Source organism: Salmo salar, chromosome 09, assembly GCF_965601325.2.
Source record: "Salmo salar chromosome 09, fSalSal1, whole genome shotgun sequence".
NCBI lineage: Eukaryota > Metazoa > Chordata > Actinopteri > Salmoniformes > Salmonidae > Salmo > Salmo salar.
This window is the reverse complement of record NC_138299.1, coordinates 82,811,874-82,827,427: the sequence shown is the minus strand read 5'-3', so window position 1 is coordinate 82,827,427 and position 15,554 is coordinate 82,811,874. Positions and strand designations below refer to the sequence as shown.

At 48.4% G+C, this 15,554-nt stretch overlaps 1 protein-coding gene across 1 annotated transcript in view; it reads right to left on the bottom strand.

Annotated features, from left to right (window-relative positions):
• Positions 1-15,554, bottom strand: part of slit3 (slit homolog 3 (Drosophila)) — a 394,481-nt gene that overhangs the window by 73,846 nt on the left and 305,081 nt on the right. The window contains 3 exon segments of the mRNA XM_045724040.2: positions 650-793; positions 5,584-5,727; positions 6,511-6,585. Coding sequence (XP_045579996.2) covers positions 650-793; positions 5,584-5,727; positions 6,511-6,585 — 363 coding nt within the window.

Genomic DNA, 15,554 nt, shown 5'->3' with positions numbered 1-15,554 from the left:
TTATTCATCAGATAAATGTTTATTTATACGTTGTCTTCTGGGTGGTCATGGGTAAGAGGCATAACATCTTAATAGTTTTCTCATTTTAATACTGATCACATCTGACAAGTTAATCTCAGACATAACATTGCTTCATCGGTATCAACTAAAATGTTGCTTCATTTCGAATCATGTTCCATTGGACCGCAATGTTCCATTGGACCGCAAGACAATATTTAGAAAGCAGACATTTTCATAAGGACATTTGCAATGATGTTGCTAGCTTTGGAAAGATAAAAGTATATTTTGTCGATGCTCCAGGGGGCGGTCGTAAATAGAAACTATTTGTAGCTTGATAACGAGCGAAGAGAGACAAGCTTGTAATTACCAAGACCATCTGCAGCGGTATTCTGTAGCCATGGAGAGCTGTGATAACACACTTTAGGTTGTCTGTCTTTCCAGAGCCAGGGCTGGGTTAGGAGACATCTCTCAAACAGTCAGGTGGTGGGGGGAAGAGGGGATGAGGAGGAGGATGGGAGGGAGGGAGATGAGACTTCCGTGGAGAGGGAGTGATCACAGACAATCAGATGGTGGGTGGTGAGGAGAAGAGGAGGGAGGGGGAGAAATAGAGTGTGTGAGAGAGAAGAAGAGAGGGAGTGGGGAGACTTACATGGTGGAGAGGGAGTGCAGTGTGGTGAAGGCTCCTGGGGTGATGGTGGAGATCCGGTTGTCATAGAGAGACAGCAGGCGTACGGAACTCAGGCCTGTGAAGGTGGTGTTGTCCACACAGTCTAGCTGGTTACTCCTCAGCATCCTGTCGTGGAGACACGCACGCACGGACACGGACACACACACACACACACACACACACACACACACACACACACACACACACACACACACACACACACACACACACACACACACACACACACACACACACACACACACACACACACACACACACACACACACATCATGGTGAGATGGGAAACCAATAGGAACACTATGGTACTGACCACATGACCAGGAAAAACTCCAGGTCCTAGTTCTACTGTTTCTCTGTTATGTGATGGTAGGCTGTGAGACTGTTAGACTGCAGTGCAGACATGTGTTGAACATGTCCCCTGCTCTAGGGCTGTGTGGTTGGGGCCTTGTATAATCCAATGTTATTGTGACTAGAAGTGTTCTGGCCCAAAAGAGGAGTTTGTTTTGGAGCGGGCCAGAAGGGGGGGGGGGGCTTCTAAACTAAATGGTTAGGGTTAGGTTAACGGAGAGAGGGGTGGGGGGTGGGGGTCCAAACTAAAGGGTTAGGGTTAGGTTAATGGAGGGGGGAGGGGTGATTCCAAACTTAAGCACAGAGAAAAAAGGAAAAGTGGGAACATCCAACCAGAGCCCCTCTGTGATGAACATCCAACCAGAGCCCCTCTGTGATGAACATCCAACCAGAGCCTCTCTGTGATGAACATCCAACCAGAGCCTCTCTGTGATGAACATCCAACCAGAGCCTCTCTGTGATGAACATCCAACCAGAGCCCCTCTGTGATGAACATCCAACCAGAGCCTCTCTGTGATGAACATCCAACCAGAGCCCCTCTGTGATGAACATCCAACCAGAGCCCCTCTGTGATGAACATCCAACCAGAGCCCCTCTGTGATGAACATCCAACCAGAGCCCCTCTGTGATGAACATGTGAAAGCAGCAAATACTGCATTAGCCTCTAACAGGCAGGGATCAGAGACAGGCAAACTCAATTTAGATCATGCTCCTGGGATTTAAAAGCCTGTAAATTCAATACTGCAGGACAATGACTCCATTCATGTTCCCCTATGCATGCCCCCCTCCCCAATTCGCTTCATTAGGACCAAAGCAGCCCCATCAGAAAGCCTTTCTGGACATCAGTTAGGCTACAAAGAATGAATCTGCTCTCAATTTTGTGTCAAAATAAGGTGGCTATGAGCTGTGACTGCATTTAATTGAGAGAGAGAGAGAGAGAGAGAGAGAGAGAGAGATGATCGTGGGCTACAGGAAAAGGCGGGCCGAACAGGCCCCCATTAACATTGACGGGGCTGTAGAGGAGCAGGTTGAGAGTTTCAAGTTCCTTGGTGTCCACATCACCAACAAACTATCATGATCCAAACACACCAAAACAGTTGTGAAGAGGGCACGACAACACATTTTCCCCCTCAGGAGACTGATTAGATTTGGCATGAGTTCCCCGATACTCAAAAAGTTATACAGCTACACCATCGAGAACATCCTGCCTGGTATGGCAACTGCTCGGCATCTGACCGTAAGGCGCTACAGAGGGTTGTGTGTACGGCCCAGTACGCCCATGCTACCGCACGGCAAGCGGTACCGGGGCACCAAGTCTAGGTCCAAAAGGTTCCTTAAAACCTCTAAGGGATCGGTGTCCCTATACCGGGACGGTTGATGCTAACGTGCGCTAATGTGACTAGAATGACGTTGTAAGTAACAGCAAACTTTCCAGGCAGAAAGCTTAAATTCTTGTTAATCTAACTGCACTGTCCAGTTTACAGTAGCTATTATAGTGAAAAAATACCATGCTGTTGTTTGAGGAGAGTGCACAACAACAAAAAAACGTTTATCCCGGAAACTGGTTTGATACATTCACCTTTGAAAGTAAATAATGTACTTACATTCAGTAATCTTGCTCTGGTTTGTCATCCTGAGGGTCCCAGAGATAAAATGTAGTGTTATTTTGTTTGATACAATCTATTTTTATAATGAAATGTAGGAACTGGTTTCTACAGTTTGAACCCCTGCTGTGTCTGGCTCCACACCCACCCTGCCATCTAGATGTGTGAAAGTTAGTGTATAAGCTAATGATCCATCATGTAGGACATTCCTGGTAGTGTGTAAACTTACATTTTCATTTTTGTATGTTCTCTATAGTTATGTACTTGAAAATGTATGAATTGACCAATTCGGCACATTTGGGCAGACTTGATACAATATACTGTGCAGTATTGCAATGCTTCACTGGATCAATTTGAAACTTTGCACACACACTCCACACTCCAAAATCTAAATTGCGCCTAAACTGAAATATTATAATATGGCCTTTCTCTTGCATTTCAAAGATGATGGAACACATTTTTTTTTGAAAATGCATGTTTGTTTTGTTTGTATTATCTGTTACCAGATCTAATGTGTTATATTCTTCTACATTAATTTCACATTTACACAAACTTCAAAGTGTTTCCTTTCAAATGCTATCAAGAATATGCATATCCGCCTCCCGAGTGGCGCAGTGGTCTAAGGCACTGCATCGCAGTGCTAGCTGTGCCACCAGAGATTCTGGGTTCGCGACCGGAAGGCCCATGGGGCGGCACACACTTGGCCCAGCGTCGTCCGGGTTAGGGAGGGGTTTGGCTGGCAGGGATATCCTTGTCTCATCGCGCACTAGCGACTCCTGTGGCGGGCCGGGCGCAGTGCACGCTGACCAGGTCGCTAGGTGTATGGTGTTTCCTCTGACACATTGGTGCGGCTGGCTTCCGGGTTGGATGCGCGCTGTGTTAAGAAGCAGTGCGGCTTGGTCGGGTTGTGTTTTCGGAGGACGCATGGCTCTCGACCTTCGCCTCTCCCGCGTCCGTACGGGAGTTGCAGCGATGAGACTGTAACTACTAACAATTGGATACCACAAAATTGGGGAGAAAAAAAGGGAAAAAAAGAAGGAAAAAAAGAATATGCATATCCTTGCTACAGGCAGTTAGATTTGGGTATGTCATTTTAGGTGAAAATGGAAAAAAAGGATCCAATCCTTAATCAACATTCCACCCCCATGTTTTTACACTGCTGCTACTCGCTGTTTATTATCAACGCATAGTCAATCAATCAAATGTATTTATAAAGCCCTTTTTACATCAGCCAATGTCACAAAGTGTTGTACAGAAACCCAGCCTAAAACCCCAAACATCAAGCAATGCAGATGCAGAAGCACGGTGGCTAGGAAAAATTCCTTAGAAAGGCCGGTATCTCAGAAAAAACCTAGAGAGGAACCAGGCTACGAGGGGTGGCCAGTCCTCTTCTGGCTGTCCCGGGTGGAGATTATAACAGTACATGACCAAGATGTTAGTCTTTTTATTAGCAAAGCCACTTTACCCCTACCTGTATAAATTACCTTGATTAACCTGTACCACTGCACATTGACTCGGTATTATTTCATTGTCTTACTTTTTATTTTTGATTTAGTTTATTGAGTAAATATTTTCGTAAATATATTTATTGAACTGCATTGTTGGTTATGAGCTTGTAAGGTAACCAACATCTCCACAGCATAATGCTGCCACCACCATACTTCACCGTAGGGATAGTGGCATGTTTCCTCCAGACATGACGCTTGGCATTCAGGCCAAAGAGTTCTATCTTGGTTTGATCGACTCCAGGCCGTCATGTGCCTTTTACTGAGGACTGGCATCCGTCTGGCCTCTCTGCCATTAAGGCCAGATTAGTGGAGTGCTGCAGAGATGGTTGTCCTTCTGGAAGGTTCTCCCATCTCCACAGAGGAACTCTAGAGCTCTGTCAGAGTGACCATCAGGTTCTTGGTAACCTCACTGACCAAGGCCCTTCTCTCCCGATTGCTCAGTTTGGCTGGGCGGCCAACTATTGGTAGAGTCTTGGTGATTCCAAACTTCTTTCATTTAAGAAAGATGGAGGCCACTGTGTTTTTGGGGACTTTCAATGCTGCAGACATTTTTTGGTACCCTTCCACAGATGTGCCTCATCACAATCCTGTCTCGCAGCTCTACGGACAATTCCTTCGACTGCATGGCTTGGTTTTTGCTCTGACATGCACTGTCAACTGTGGGACCTTATATAGACAGGTGTGTGTCTTTACAAATCATGTCCAATCAATTGAATTTACCACAAGTGGACTCCAATCAAGTTGTAGAAACATCTCAAGGATGATCAATGGAAACAGGATGCACCTGAGCTCAATTTCAAGTCTCATAGCAAAGGGTCTGAATACTTAAATAAATAAGTAATTTCTGTTTTTTATTTTCAATATATTTCCTAAAAAATCCCAAAACCTGTTTTCACTTTGTTATTATGGGGTATTGTGTGTAGATTGATAAGGACATGTTTTTCTCCTTTACAATAAATATTGATGGTCTTATTCTGATGACATGATGATCGATAAACATATTCTCGCTCTTATCCATAATCTCATCATGTAGACTAGCCTACCCGCACTTTATCGGCAAGCTTTTGTTTGGAGCCCACGTGCCAAGACCAGAGGAGGCACATTGTCTATTTAACGCAACAGTGTCTGTGACAAAACTATTGGTAGAGTTGAAAATGAGATGGAAAGATAGTGAATTTTAGAGTTTTATTCTGTACATGAAAACTAAAAGTATGTCATCACATAGTGATTTTTATCCTTAACAAGTCAGTTTGGTGGAAACACACCGCAGGTATTTTATTTAAGCAGATTTTAGAATATTCGCATGCCAATCTGTCACCAATTAGATGGAAACCTAGATTATGACAGCCATGTGGATATTATTAAATAAACCTTGAACCCTTGGGCATTGGGTCTAAGCCTTTATATTCTAAGATGGCCGCTCGGCTCCACTCACAGTGTCTTGAGTCCGGTCAGCCCTCGGAACATTCGTCCCTGCAGCGCCTGCAGCTTGTTGCCCGTCAGAAGCAACTCCAAGACCCCCACGGCTCCGTCGAAGGCCCCCTCGCGTATGTCCCGCAGCTTGTTGTTGCTAAGGTTACTGTGAGAGAGGGGGAGAGAGAGATGAACATGGTAAATATCACACTGTGTTAAGATCTTTTTACCTAAACATCATTATAACCACCCAAACACATAAACTTCTCATTTAGCCTCCCACTCCAGTAATGGGGAAAATCAATCATCAAGCCTAATTGGGTTAACGTTTGTCTCGTCTGCGTCCTCATCCTTCCCCAAAGGGCGGAACAGGTGGAAACGACATTATTTCAACTGGTTTTACTCGCTGTGTCATAGTCTTAGGCCAAACAATCCAAAGTATGATTGGTTACAAACAACAGGCAATATCCAAAGCATTCCTAAGTGTGATGGGAAGCAAACAATGTCTACACCAGTTTTCCATGGCGCCATGAGGAGGAGGGGAGAAGTTAAGATGTTGCTCAATTTATAATTTCTCTGATGATGCTAGATGGTATGCATTTTCATGTTAGATAAATCACTCCTCATCGTGTTGTGTACAGCAGCAGCAGACTTGGCTTTTTTCATCTTCCTGGAGTGGGCCCTTTATATTGCCTGACTATAAATCACCTTGTCCTCTCCCATTTGGATAGAATATTCCCCTGCCTCCCTCTCTCCTCCCCAGTCTCCTCTCCTCCCCCTCTTCTCCTCTCCTCCCCGACCTAGGTTCTTAAAACCGCTCATTGCATAAAAAGTTGCTGTTGACATAAACCTCTCAGACAAGACATGCCCAGACTGCAACACACCACAACAACTCAGCCTGTGTGTATGTATGTTTTAAAGGGCAATGGAGGAATGAAAACAGCCATACATCTTCCTCAGGTTGGGGAGCTTCTTAAAGGTCCCCACAGCCTCCAGGATGGACATTTCATTGTCATTCAGGCGCCTGATGTGGAAAGAGAGAGAGAGCCAGAGAGAGGGGGGAGAGAGAGAGACAGAATGTTAAAACGAAGGTTAATAGCCCCACAGTGACTGAGTGAGTCAGAGAGCAGTTGCTAAAGCCAGACAAGAGACATAAAAAAATCACTTAGACAAAGGAGGGAGAAAGAAAACTAAAGAGTCATCAATATTCAAATCGCTCACAGCTAAAGGGACGAGTTTGTATGATGGGCGGGCGATCGCCCATCATCAACCTTTGCTAATTTCCCCCGACTGGAAAGACGGGCCATGCCTTGGGGAGTTAGCAGACGTAAAAGAGTTTCCTTGGGAAGGAAAGAGAGAGAGAGATGAGAGGAGAGAGAGATAAAGATAAAGGGAGGGAGAGAGAGAGAGGAGAGAGAGGGGAGAAAGAGAGAGAGATAAAGGGAGAGGAGAGAGAGATAAAGATAAAGGGAGGGAGAGAGAGAGAGGAGAGAGAGGGGAGAAAGAGAGAGAGATAAAGGGAGAGGAGAGAGAGGGGAGAAAGAGAGAGAGAGATAAAGGGAGGGAGAGACAGAGAAGCAAGAGGAGAGAGGAGACAGAGAGAGGAGAAAGAGAGAGAGATAAAGGGAGGAAGAGAGAGAGGAAAGAGGAAAGAGGAGACAGAGAGAGGAGAAAGAGAGAGAGAGATAAAGGGAGGGAGAGAGAGAGAGAGGAGAGAGGGGGGAGAGAGAGACAATAGAGAGGAGAGAGAGGGGGAAAACATCCTGATGTGGTGTATGTCCTCTAGCCAGTGGAGAAGGGCAACATTTAGTTTCCCATGCTCTGCACTGGGACTTGGCCAGAGTGGAGCCAGGGCCTAATAGCCTGGGATTGCCTGGTGCTATTAGCTAGCCATCACTCACTGTGCAATGTGGTGAGGGTGAACTAGTACTGATGGGGTTGGGGCATAGAGAGAGGGGGATAGAGAGAGGGGGATAGAGTGAGGGGGATAGAGTGAGGGGGGATAGAGTGAGGGGGATAGAGAAAGGGGGATTGAGAGAGGGGGATAGAGAGAAGGGGATAGAGAAAGGGGGATAGAGAGAAGGGGATAGAGAGAAGGGGATAGAGTGAGGGGGATAGAGAGAGGGGGATAGAGAAAGGGGGATTGAGAGAGGGGGATAGAGAGAGGGGGATAGAGAAAGGGGGATAGAGAGAGGGGATAGAGAGAGGGGGATAGAGAGAGGGGGATAGAGTGAGGGGGATAGAGAGAGGGGGATAGAGAGAGGGGGATAGAGAAAGGGGGATAGAGAGAGGGGATAGAGCGAGGGGGATAGAGAGAGGGGGATAGAGAGAGGGGGATAGAGAGAGGGGGATAGAGTGAGGGGGATAGAGAGAGGGGGATAGAGAGAGGGGGATAGAGAAAGGGGGATAGAGAGAGGGGATAGAGCGAGGGGGATAGAGAGAGGGGGATAGAGAGAGGGGGATAGAGAGAGGGGGATAGAGAGAGGGGGATAGAGTGAGGGGGATAGAGAGAGGGGGATAGAGAGAGGGGGATAGAGAGAGGGGGATAGAGAGAGGGGGATAGAGAGAAGGGGATAGAGAGAGGGGGATAGAGAGAGAGGGGGATAGAGAGAGAGGGGGATAGAGAGAGGGGGATAGAGAGAGGGGATAGAGCGAGGGGAATAGAGAGAGGGGGATAGAGAGAGGGGGATAGAGAGAGGGGGATTGAGAGAGGGGGATAGAGAGAAGGGGATAGAGAGAGGGGGATAGAGAGAGAGGGGGATAGAGAGAGGGGGATAGAGAGAGGGGGATAGAGAGAGGGGGATAGAGAGAAGGGGATAGAGAGAGGGGGATAGAGAGAGAGGGGGATAGAATGAGAGGGGGATAGAGAGAGGGGGATTGAGAGAGGGGGATTGAGAGAGGGGGATAGAGAGAGGGGGATAGAGAGAAGGGGATAGAGAGAGGGGGATAGAGAGAGAGGGGGATAGAATGAGAGGGGGATAGAGAGAGGGGGATAGAGAGAGGGGGATAGAGAGAGGGGGATTGAGAGAGGGAGATAGAGAGAAGGGGATAGAGAAAGGGGGATAGAGAGAGGGGGATTGAGAGAGGGGGATAGAGAGAAGGGGATAGAGAGAGAGGGGGATAGAGAGAGGGGGATAGAATGAGAGGGGGATAGAGAGGGGGATAGAGAGAGTGGGTAGAGAGAGGGGCTGGGGGATAGAGAGAGGGGATAGAGGGGGCCATACAAAAACAACACTAGACACTATGGAACACAAAGTTCTTACTATCTCATCCGGGAATATTCAAGGTCTGAGGTCATCTACCTTAGGCCTAAAGAGTAAGAACCCAGACTTTATCAAAGAAATTGGAAATACAGACATTGTCATCTTACAAGAAACATGGTATAGAGGAGATGGACCCACCGGTTGCCCTCTAGGTTACAGAGAGCTGGTAGTCCCATCCACCAAACTACCAGGTGTGAAACAAGGAAGAGACTCAGGGGGTATGCTAATATGGTATAGAGCAGACCTAACCCACTTTATTAAATTAGTCAAAACAGGAACATTTTACATCTGGCTAGAAATTATTAAGGAAATTATCTCAACAGAGAAAAATGTCCTCATGTGTGCTACCTATATCCCCCCACTAGAATCCCCATACTTTAATGAAGACAGCTTCTCCATCCTGGAGGGGGAGATCAACCATTTCCAGGCCCAGGGACATGCACTAGTCTGTGGCGACCTAAATACCAGAACTGGACAAGAACCTGACACCCTCAGCACACAGGGGGACAAACACCTAGCTGGAGGTGACAGCATTCCCTCCCCCATATGCAACCCCCCCCCCATAGACACAACTATGACAACATAACCACGCTGGGTATGTACATAGTCAATGGTAGGCTTCGAGGGGACTCCTATGGTAGGTACACCTATAGCTCATCTCTTGACAGTAGTACTGTAGACTACTTTATCACTGACCTCAACCCAGAGTCTCTCAGAGCGTTCATAGTCAGCCCACTGACATCCCTATCAGATCACAGCAAAATCACAGTCTACTTGAACAGATCAATAATGAGGCATCAAAGCCAAAGGAACTGAATAATATTAATTCATTATTTCACTTTTGTTTATTATCTACTTCACTTGCTTTGGCAATGTTAACACATGTTTCCCATGCCAATAAAGCCCTTACATTTAAATTGAATTGAAATTAGAGAGAGGGTATAGAGAGAAGGAATAGAGAGAGGGGATATATTGAGGGGGTAGAGAGAGGGGAGAGAAAGGTGGTAGATTGAGGGGAGAGAGAGGGGATAGATTGAGGGGATAGAGAGAGGGGAGAGAGAGAGAGGTGAGAGAGAGAGGTGGTAGATTGAGGGGAGAGAGAGGGGATAGATTGAGGGGATAGAGAGAGGGATAGATATAGGGGAGAGAGAGAGGGATAGATATAGGGGATAGAGAGAGGGGAGAGAGAGGTGGTAGATTGAGGGGAGAGAGAGAGGGATAGATTGAGGGGATATAAAGAGGGGAGAGAGAGGGGATAGAGAGAGGGGAGATAGATAGGTGGTAGATTGTGGGGGAGAGAGAGGGGATAGAGAGAGAGGGGGATAGAGAGGGCTGGGAGAAATAGAGAGAGGGGATAGAGATAGGTGGTAGATCGAGGGGATATAGAGAGGGATAGATTGAGGGGATAGAGGGAGGGATAGATATAGGGGATAGAGAGAGGGGAGAGAGAGAGGGATAGATATAGGGGATAGAGAGAGGGGAGAGAGAGGGGATAGAGAGAGGGGAGATATGTGGTGTGTGTGTGTGTATGTGGTGTGTGTGTGTGTGTGGTAAGTGTGTGGTGTGTGTGGTGTGTGTGTGTGGTATGTATGTGTGTGGTGTGTGTGGTGTGTGTGTGTGTGTGTGTGTGTGTGTGTATATGTGGTGTGTGTGTGTGGTATATGTGTGGTGTGTGTGTGTGTGGTGTGTGTGTGGTGTGTGTGGTGTGTGTGTGTGTTTGTGTGGTGTGTGTGTGTGTGTGTGTGTGTATGTGGTGTGTGTGTGGTGTGTGTGTGGTGTGTGTGTGGTGTGTGCTCCAACAGGTCTGTGGTGTGTGTGGTGTGTGTGTGGTGTGTGTGGTGTGTGTGTGCTCCTACAGGTATGTGGAGTGTGTGTGGTGTGTGTGTGGTGTGTGTGGTGTGTGTGTGTGTGTGTGTGTGTGTGTGTGTGTGTGTGTGTGTGTGTGTGTGTGTGTGTGTGTGGTGTGTGTGTGTGTGTGGTGTGTGTGTGGTGTGTGTATGTGGTGTGTGTGTGGTGTGTGTATGTGGTGTGTGGTGTGTGTGTGGTGTGTGTGTGGTGTGTGTGTGGTGTGTGTGGTGAGTGTGTGCTCCTACAGGTCTGTGGTGTGTGTGTGTGTGTGTATGTGGTGTGTGTGTGTGTGGTGTGTGTGTGGTGTGTGTGGTGTGTGTGTGGTGTGTGTGTTGTGTGTGTGGTGTGTGTGTGGGGAGAGAGAGGGGATAAAGAGAGGGAAAATATATAGGTGGTAGATTGAGGGGATATAGAGAGAGAGATTGAGGGAATAGAGAGAGGGGGGGATAGAGAGGGCTGGGAGGTATAGAGAGAGGGGATAGAGAGAGGGGGGATAGAGAGAGAGGATAGAGAGAGGGGATAGATTGAGGGGATATAGGGATAGATTGAGGGGATAGAGGGATAGATGAGGGGATAGAGAGAGATAGATGAGGGGATAGAGAGAGAGGGGGATAGAGAGAGAGGGGATAGAGAGAGAGGGGGATAGAGAGAGGTGGTAGATTGAGGGGATAGAGAGAGAGGGGGATAGAGAGAGGTGGTAGATTGAGGGGATAGAGAGAGAGGGGGATAGAGAGAGGTGGTAGATTGAGGGGATAGAGAGAGAGGGGGATAGAGGTGGTAGATTGAGGGGATAGAGAGAGAGGGGGATAGAGGTGGTAGATTGAGGGGATAGAGAGAGAGGGGGATAGAGGTGGTAGATTGAGGGGATAGAGAGAGAGGGGGATAGAGGTGGTAGATTGAGGGGATAGATAGAGGGATAGATTGAGGGGATATAGAGAGGGGATAGAGAGAGAGGTTGATAGAGACAGAGGATCGAGAGAGAGACGGACAGATCGAGGGGATAGAGGGAGAGATTGAGGGGAGAGAGAGAGAGGGGAGAGAGAGAGATGGTAGATTGAGAGAGAGGATAGAGAGAGGGGGATAGAGAGAGGGCTGGGGGAAAGAGAGATGGGATAGAAAGAGGGAATAGTTTGAGGGGATAGGGCGAGGGATAGAGTGAGGGATAGAGCGAGGGATAGAGAGAGGGTTAGAGCGAAGGATAGAGAGAGGGCTGGGGGATAGAGAGCTGGGATAGAGAGAGGGAATAGATTGAGGGGATAGGGCGAGGGATAGGGCAAGGGATAGAGCGAGGGTTAGAGGCATGTGAAGAATCTCTCCATTAATATATCAGGACAGAACAATGGTTATGGAGCTGGAGAGAGGGGAATAGTACTGGATGTGATGTGAATGTGTCTGTGTATGTGGTGTGTGTATGTGTATGTGTATGTGGTGTGTGTGTGTGTGTGTGTGTGTGTGTGTGTGTGTGTGGTGTGTGTGTGTGGTGTGTGTGTGTGTGTGTGTGTGGGTGTGTGTGTGGTGTGTGTGTGTGGTGTGTGTGTGGTGTGTGTGTTGTGTGTGGTGTGTGTGTGTGGTGTGTGTGTGTGTGTGTGTGTATGTGATGTGTGGTAAGTGTGTGGTAAGTGTGTGGTGTGTGTGGTGTGTGTGTGTGGTATGTATGTGTGTGGTGTGTGTGGTGTGTGTGTGTATATGTGGTGTGTGTGTGTGTGGTATATGTGTGTGGTGTGTGTGTGGTGTGTGTGGTGTGTGTGTGTTTGTGTGGTGTGTGTGTGTGTATGTGGTGTGTGTGTGGTGTGTGTGTGGTGTGTGCTCCAACAGGTCTGTGGTGTGTGTGGTGTGTGTGTGGTGTGTGTGGTGTGTGTGTGCTCCTACAGGTATGTGGTGTGTGTGTGTGGTGTGTGTGTGTGTGTGTGTGTGTGTGTGTGTGTGTGTGTGTGTGTGTGTGTGTGTGTGTGTGTGTGTGTGTGTGTGTGTGTGTGTGTGTGTGTGTGTGTGTGTGGTGTGTGTGTGTGGTGTGTGTGTGGTGTGGTGTGTGTGGTGTGTGTGTGGTGTGTGTATGTGGTGTGTGTGTGGTGTGTGTGTGGTGTGTGTGTGGTGTGTGGTGTGTGTGTGGTGTGTGGTGTGTGTGTGGTGTGTGTGTGGTGTGTGTGTGTGGTGTGTGGTGTGTGTGTGGTGTGTGTGTGGTGTGTGTGTGGTGTGTGGTGTGTGTGTGGTGTGTGTGGTGAGTGTGTGCTCCTACAGGTCTGTGGTGTGTGTGTGTGTGTGTATGTGGTGTGTGTGTGTGTGGTGTGTGTGTGGTGTGTGTGTGGTGTGTGTGTTGTGTGTATGGTGTGTGTGGTGTGTGTGTGTGTGGTGTATGTGTGGTGTGTGTGTGGTGTGTGGTGTGTGTGTGTGTATGTGGTGCGTGTGTGTGTGGTGCGTGTGCATGTGGTGTGTGTGTGTGTGGTGTGTGTGTATGTGGTGTGGTGTGTGTGTGTGTGTATGTGGAGTGTGTGTGTGTGTGGTGTGTGTTTGGTGTGTGTGTGGTGTGTGTGGTGTGTGTGTGGTGTGTGTGTGGTGTGTGTGGTGTGTGTGTGTGGTGTGTGTATGTGTGGTGTGTGTGTGGTGTGTGTGTGGTGTGTGGTGTGTGTGTGTATGTGGTGTGTGTGTGTGTGTGTGGTGTGTGTGTGGTGTGTGGTGTGTGTGTGTGTGTGTGGTGTGTGGTGTGTGTGTGTGTGTGTGGTGTGTGGTGTGTGGGTGTGTATGTGGTGTGTGTGGTGTGTGTGTGGTGTGTGTGTGTGTGTGTGTGTGTGTGGTGTGTGTGTGTGTGTATGTGGTGTGTGTGTGTGTGGTGTGTGTGTGGTGTGTGTGTGGTGTGTGGTGTGTGTGGTGTGTGTGTGGTGTGTGTGTGTATGTGGTGTGTGTGTGTGTGTGTGTGTGTGTGTGTGTGTGTGTGTGTGTGTGTGTGGTGTGTGGTGTGTGTGTGTGTGTGTGTGGTGTGTGGTGTGTGTGTATGTGGTGTGTGTGTGTGGTGGGGGTGTGTATGTGTATGTGGTGTGTGTGTGTGTGTGTGTGTGTGTGTGTGTGTGTGTGTGTGTGTGTGTGTGTGTGTGTGGTGTGTGGTGTGTGTGTGTGTGGTGTGTGTGGTGTGTGTGTGGTGTGTGGTGTGTGTGTGTATGTGGTGTGTGTGTGTGTGTGTGTGGTGTGTGTGTGTGGTGGTGTGTGTGTGGTGTGTGTGTGTGTGTGTATGTGATGTGTGGTAAGTGTGTGGTAAGTGTGTGGTGTGTGTGGTGTGTGTGTGTGGTATGTATGTGTGTGGTGTGTGTGGTGTGTGTGTGTATATGTGGTGTGTGTGTGTGTGGTATATGTGTGTGGTGTGTGTGTGGTGTGTGTGGTGTGTGTGTGTTTGTGTGGTGTGTGTGTGTGTGTATGTGGTGTGTGTGTGGTGTGTGTGTGGTGTGTGTGTGGTGTGTGGTGTGTGTGTGTGTGTGTGGTGTGTGGTGTGTGTGTGTGTGTGTGGTGTGTGGTGTGTGGGTGTGTATGTGGTGTGTGTGGTGTGTGTGTGGTGTGTGTGTGTGTGTGTGTGTGTGTGGTGTGTGTGTATGTGGTGTGTGTGTGTGGTGGGGGTGTGTATGTGTATGTGGTGTGTGTGTGTGTGTGTGTGTGTGTGTGTGTGTGTGTGTGTGTGTGTGTGTGTGTGTGTGTGTGTGGTGTGTGGTGTGTGTGTGTGTGGTGTGTGTGGTGTGTGTGTGGTGTGTGGTGTGTGTGTGTATGTGGTGTGTGTGTGTGTGTGTGTGGTGTGTGTGTGTGGTGTGTGTGTGTGGTGTGTGTGTGTGGTGTGTGTGTGTGTGTGTGTGTATGTGATGTGTGGTAAGTGTGTGGTAAGTGTGTGGTGTGTGTGGTGTGTGTGTGTGGTATGTATGTGTGTGGTGTGTGTGGTGTGTGTGTGTATATGTGGTGTGTGTGTGTGTGGTATATGTGTGTGGTGTGTGTGTGGTGTGTGTGGTGTGTGTGTGTTTGTGTGGTGTGTGTGTGTGTGTATGTGGTGTGTGTGTGGTGTGTGTGTGGTGTGTGCTCCAACAGGTCTGTGGTGTGTGTGGTGTGTGTGTGGTGTGTGTGGTGTGTGTGTGCTCCTACAGGTATGTGGTGTGTGTGTGGTGTGTGTGTGGTGTGTGTGTGTGTGTGTGTGTGTGTGTGTGTGTGTGTGTGTGTGTGTGTGTGTGTGTGTGTGTGTGTGTGTGTGGTGTGGTGTGTGTGGTGTGTGTGTGGTGTGTGTATGTGGTGTGTGTGTGGTGTGTGTGTGGTGTGTGTGTGGTGTGTGGTGTGTGTGTGGTGTGTGGTGTGTGTGTGGTGTGTGTGTGGTGTGTGTGTGTGTGGTGTGTGTGTGTGGTGTGTGGTGTGTGTGTGGTGTGTGTGTGGTGTGTGTGTGGTGTGTGGTGTGTGTGTGGTGTGTGTGGTGAGTGTGTGCTCCTACAGGTCTGTGGTGTGTGTGTGTGTGTGTGTGTGTGTGTGTATGTGGTGTGTGTGTGTGTGGGTGTGTGTGTGGTGTGTGTGTGGTGTGTGTGTTGTGTGTATGGTGTGTGTGGTGTGTGTGTGTGTGGTGTATGTGTGGTGTGTGTGTGGTGTGTGGTGTGTGTGTGTGTATGTGGTGCGTGTGTGTGTGGTGCGTGTGCATGTGGTGTGTGTGTGTGTGGTGTGTGTGTATGTGGTGTGGTGTGTGTGTGTGTGTATGTGGAGTGTGTGTGTGTGGTGTGTGTTTGGTGTGTGTGTGGTGTGTGTGGTGTGTGTGTGGTGTGTGTGTGGTGTGTGTGGTGTGTGTGTGTGGTGTGTGTATGTGTGGTGTGTGTGTGGTGTGTGTGTGGTGTGTGGTGTGTGTGTGTATGTGGTGTGTGTGTGTGTGTGTGGT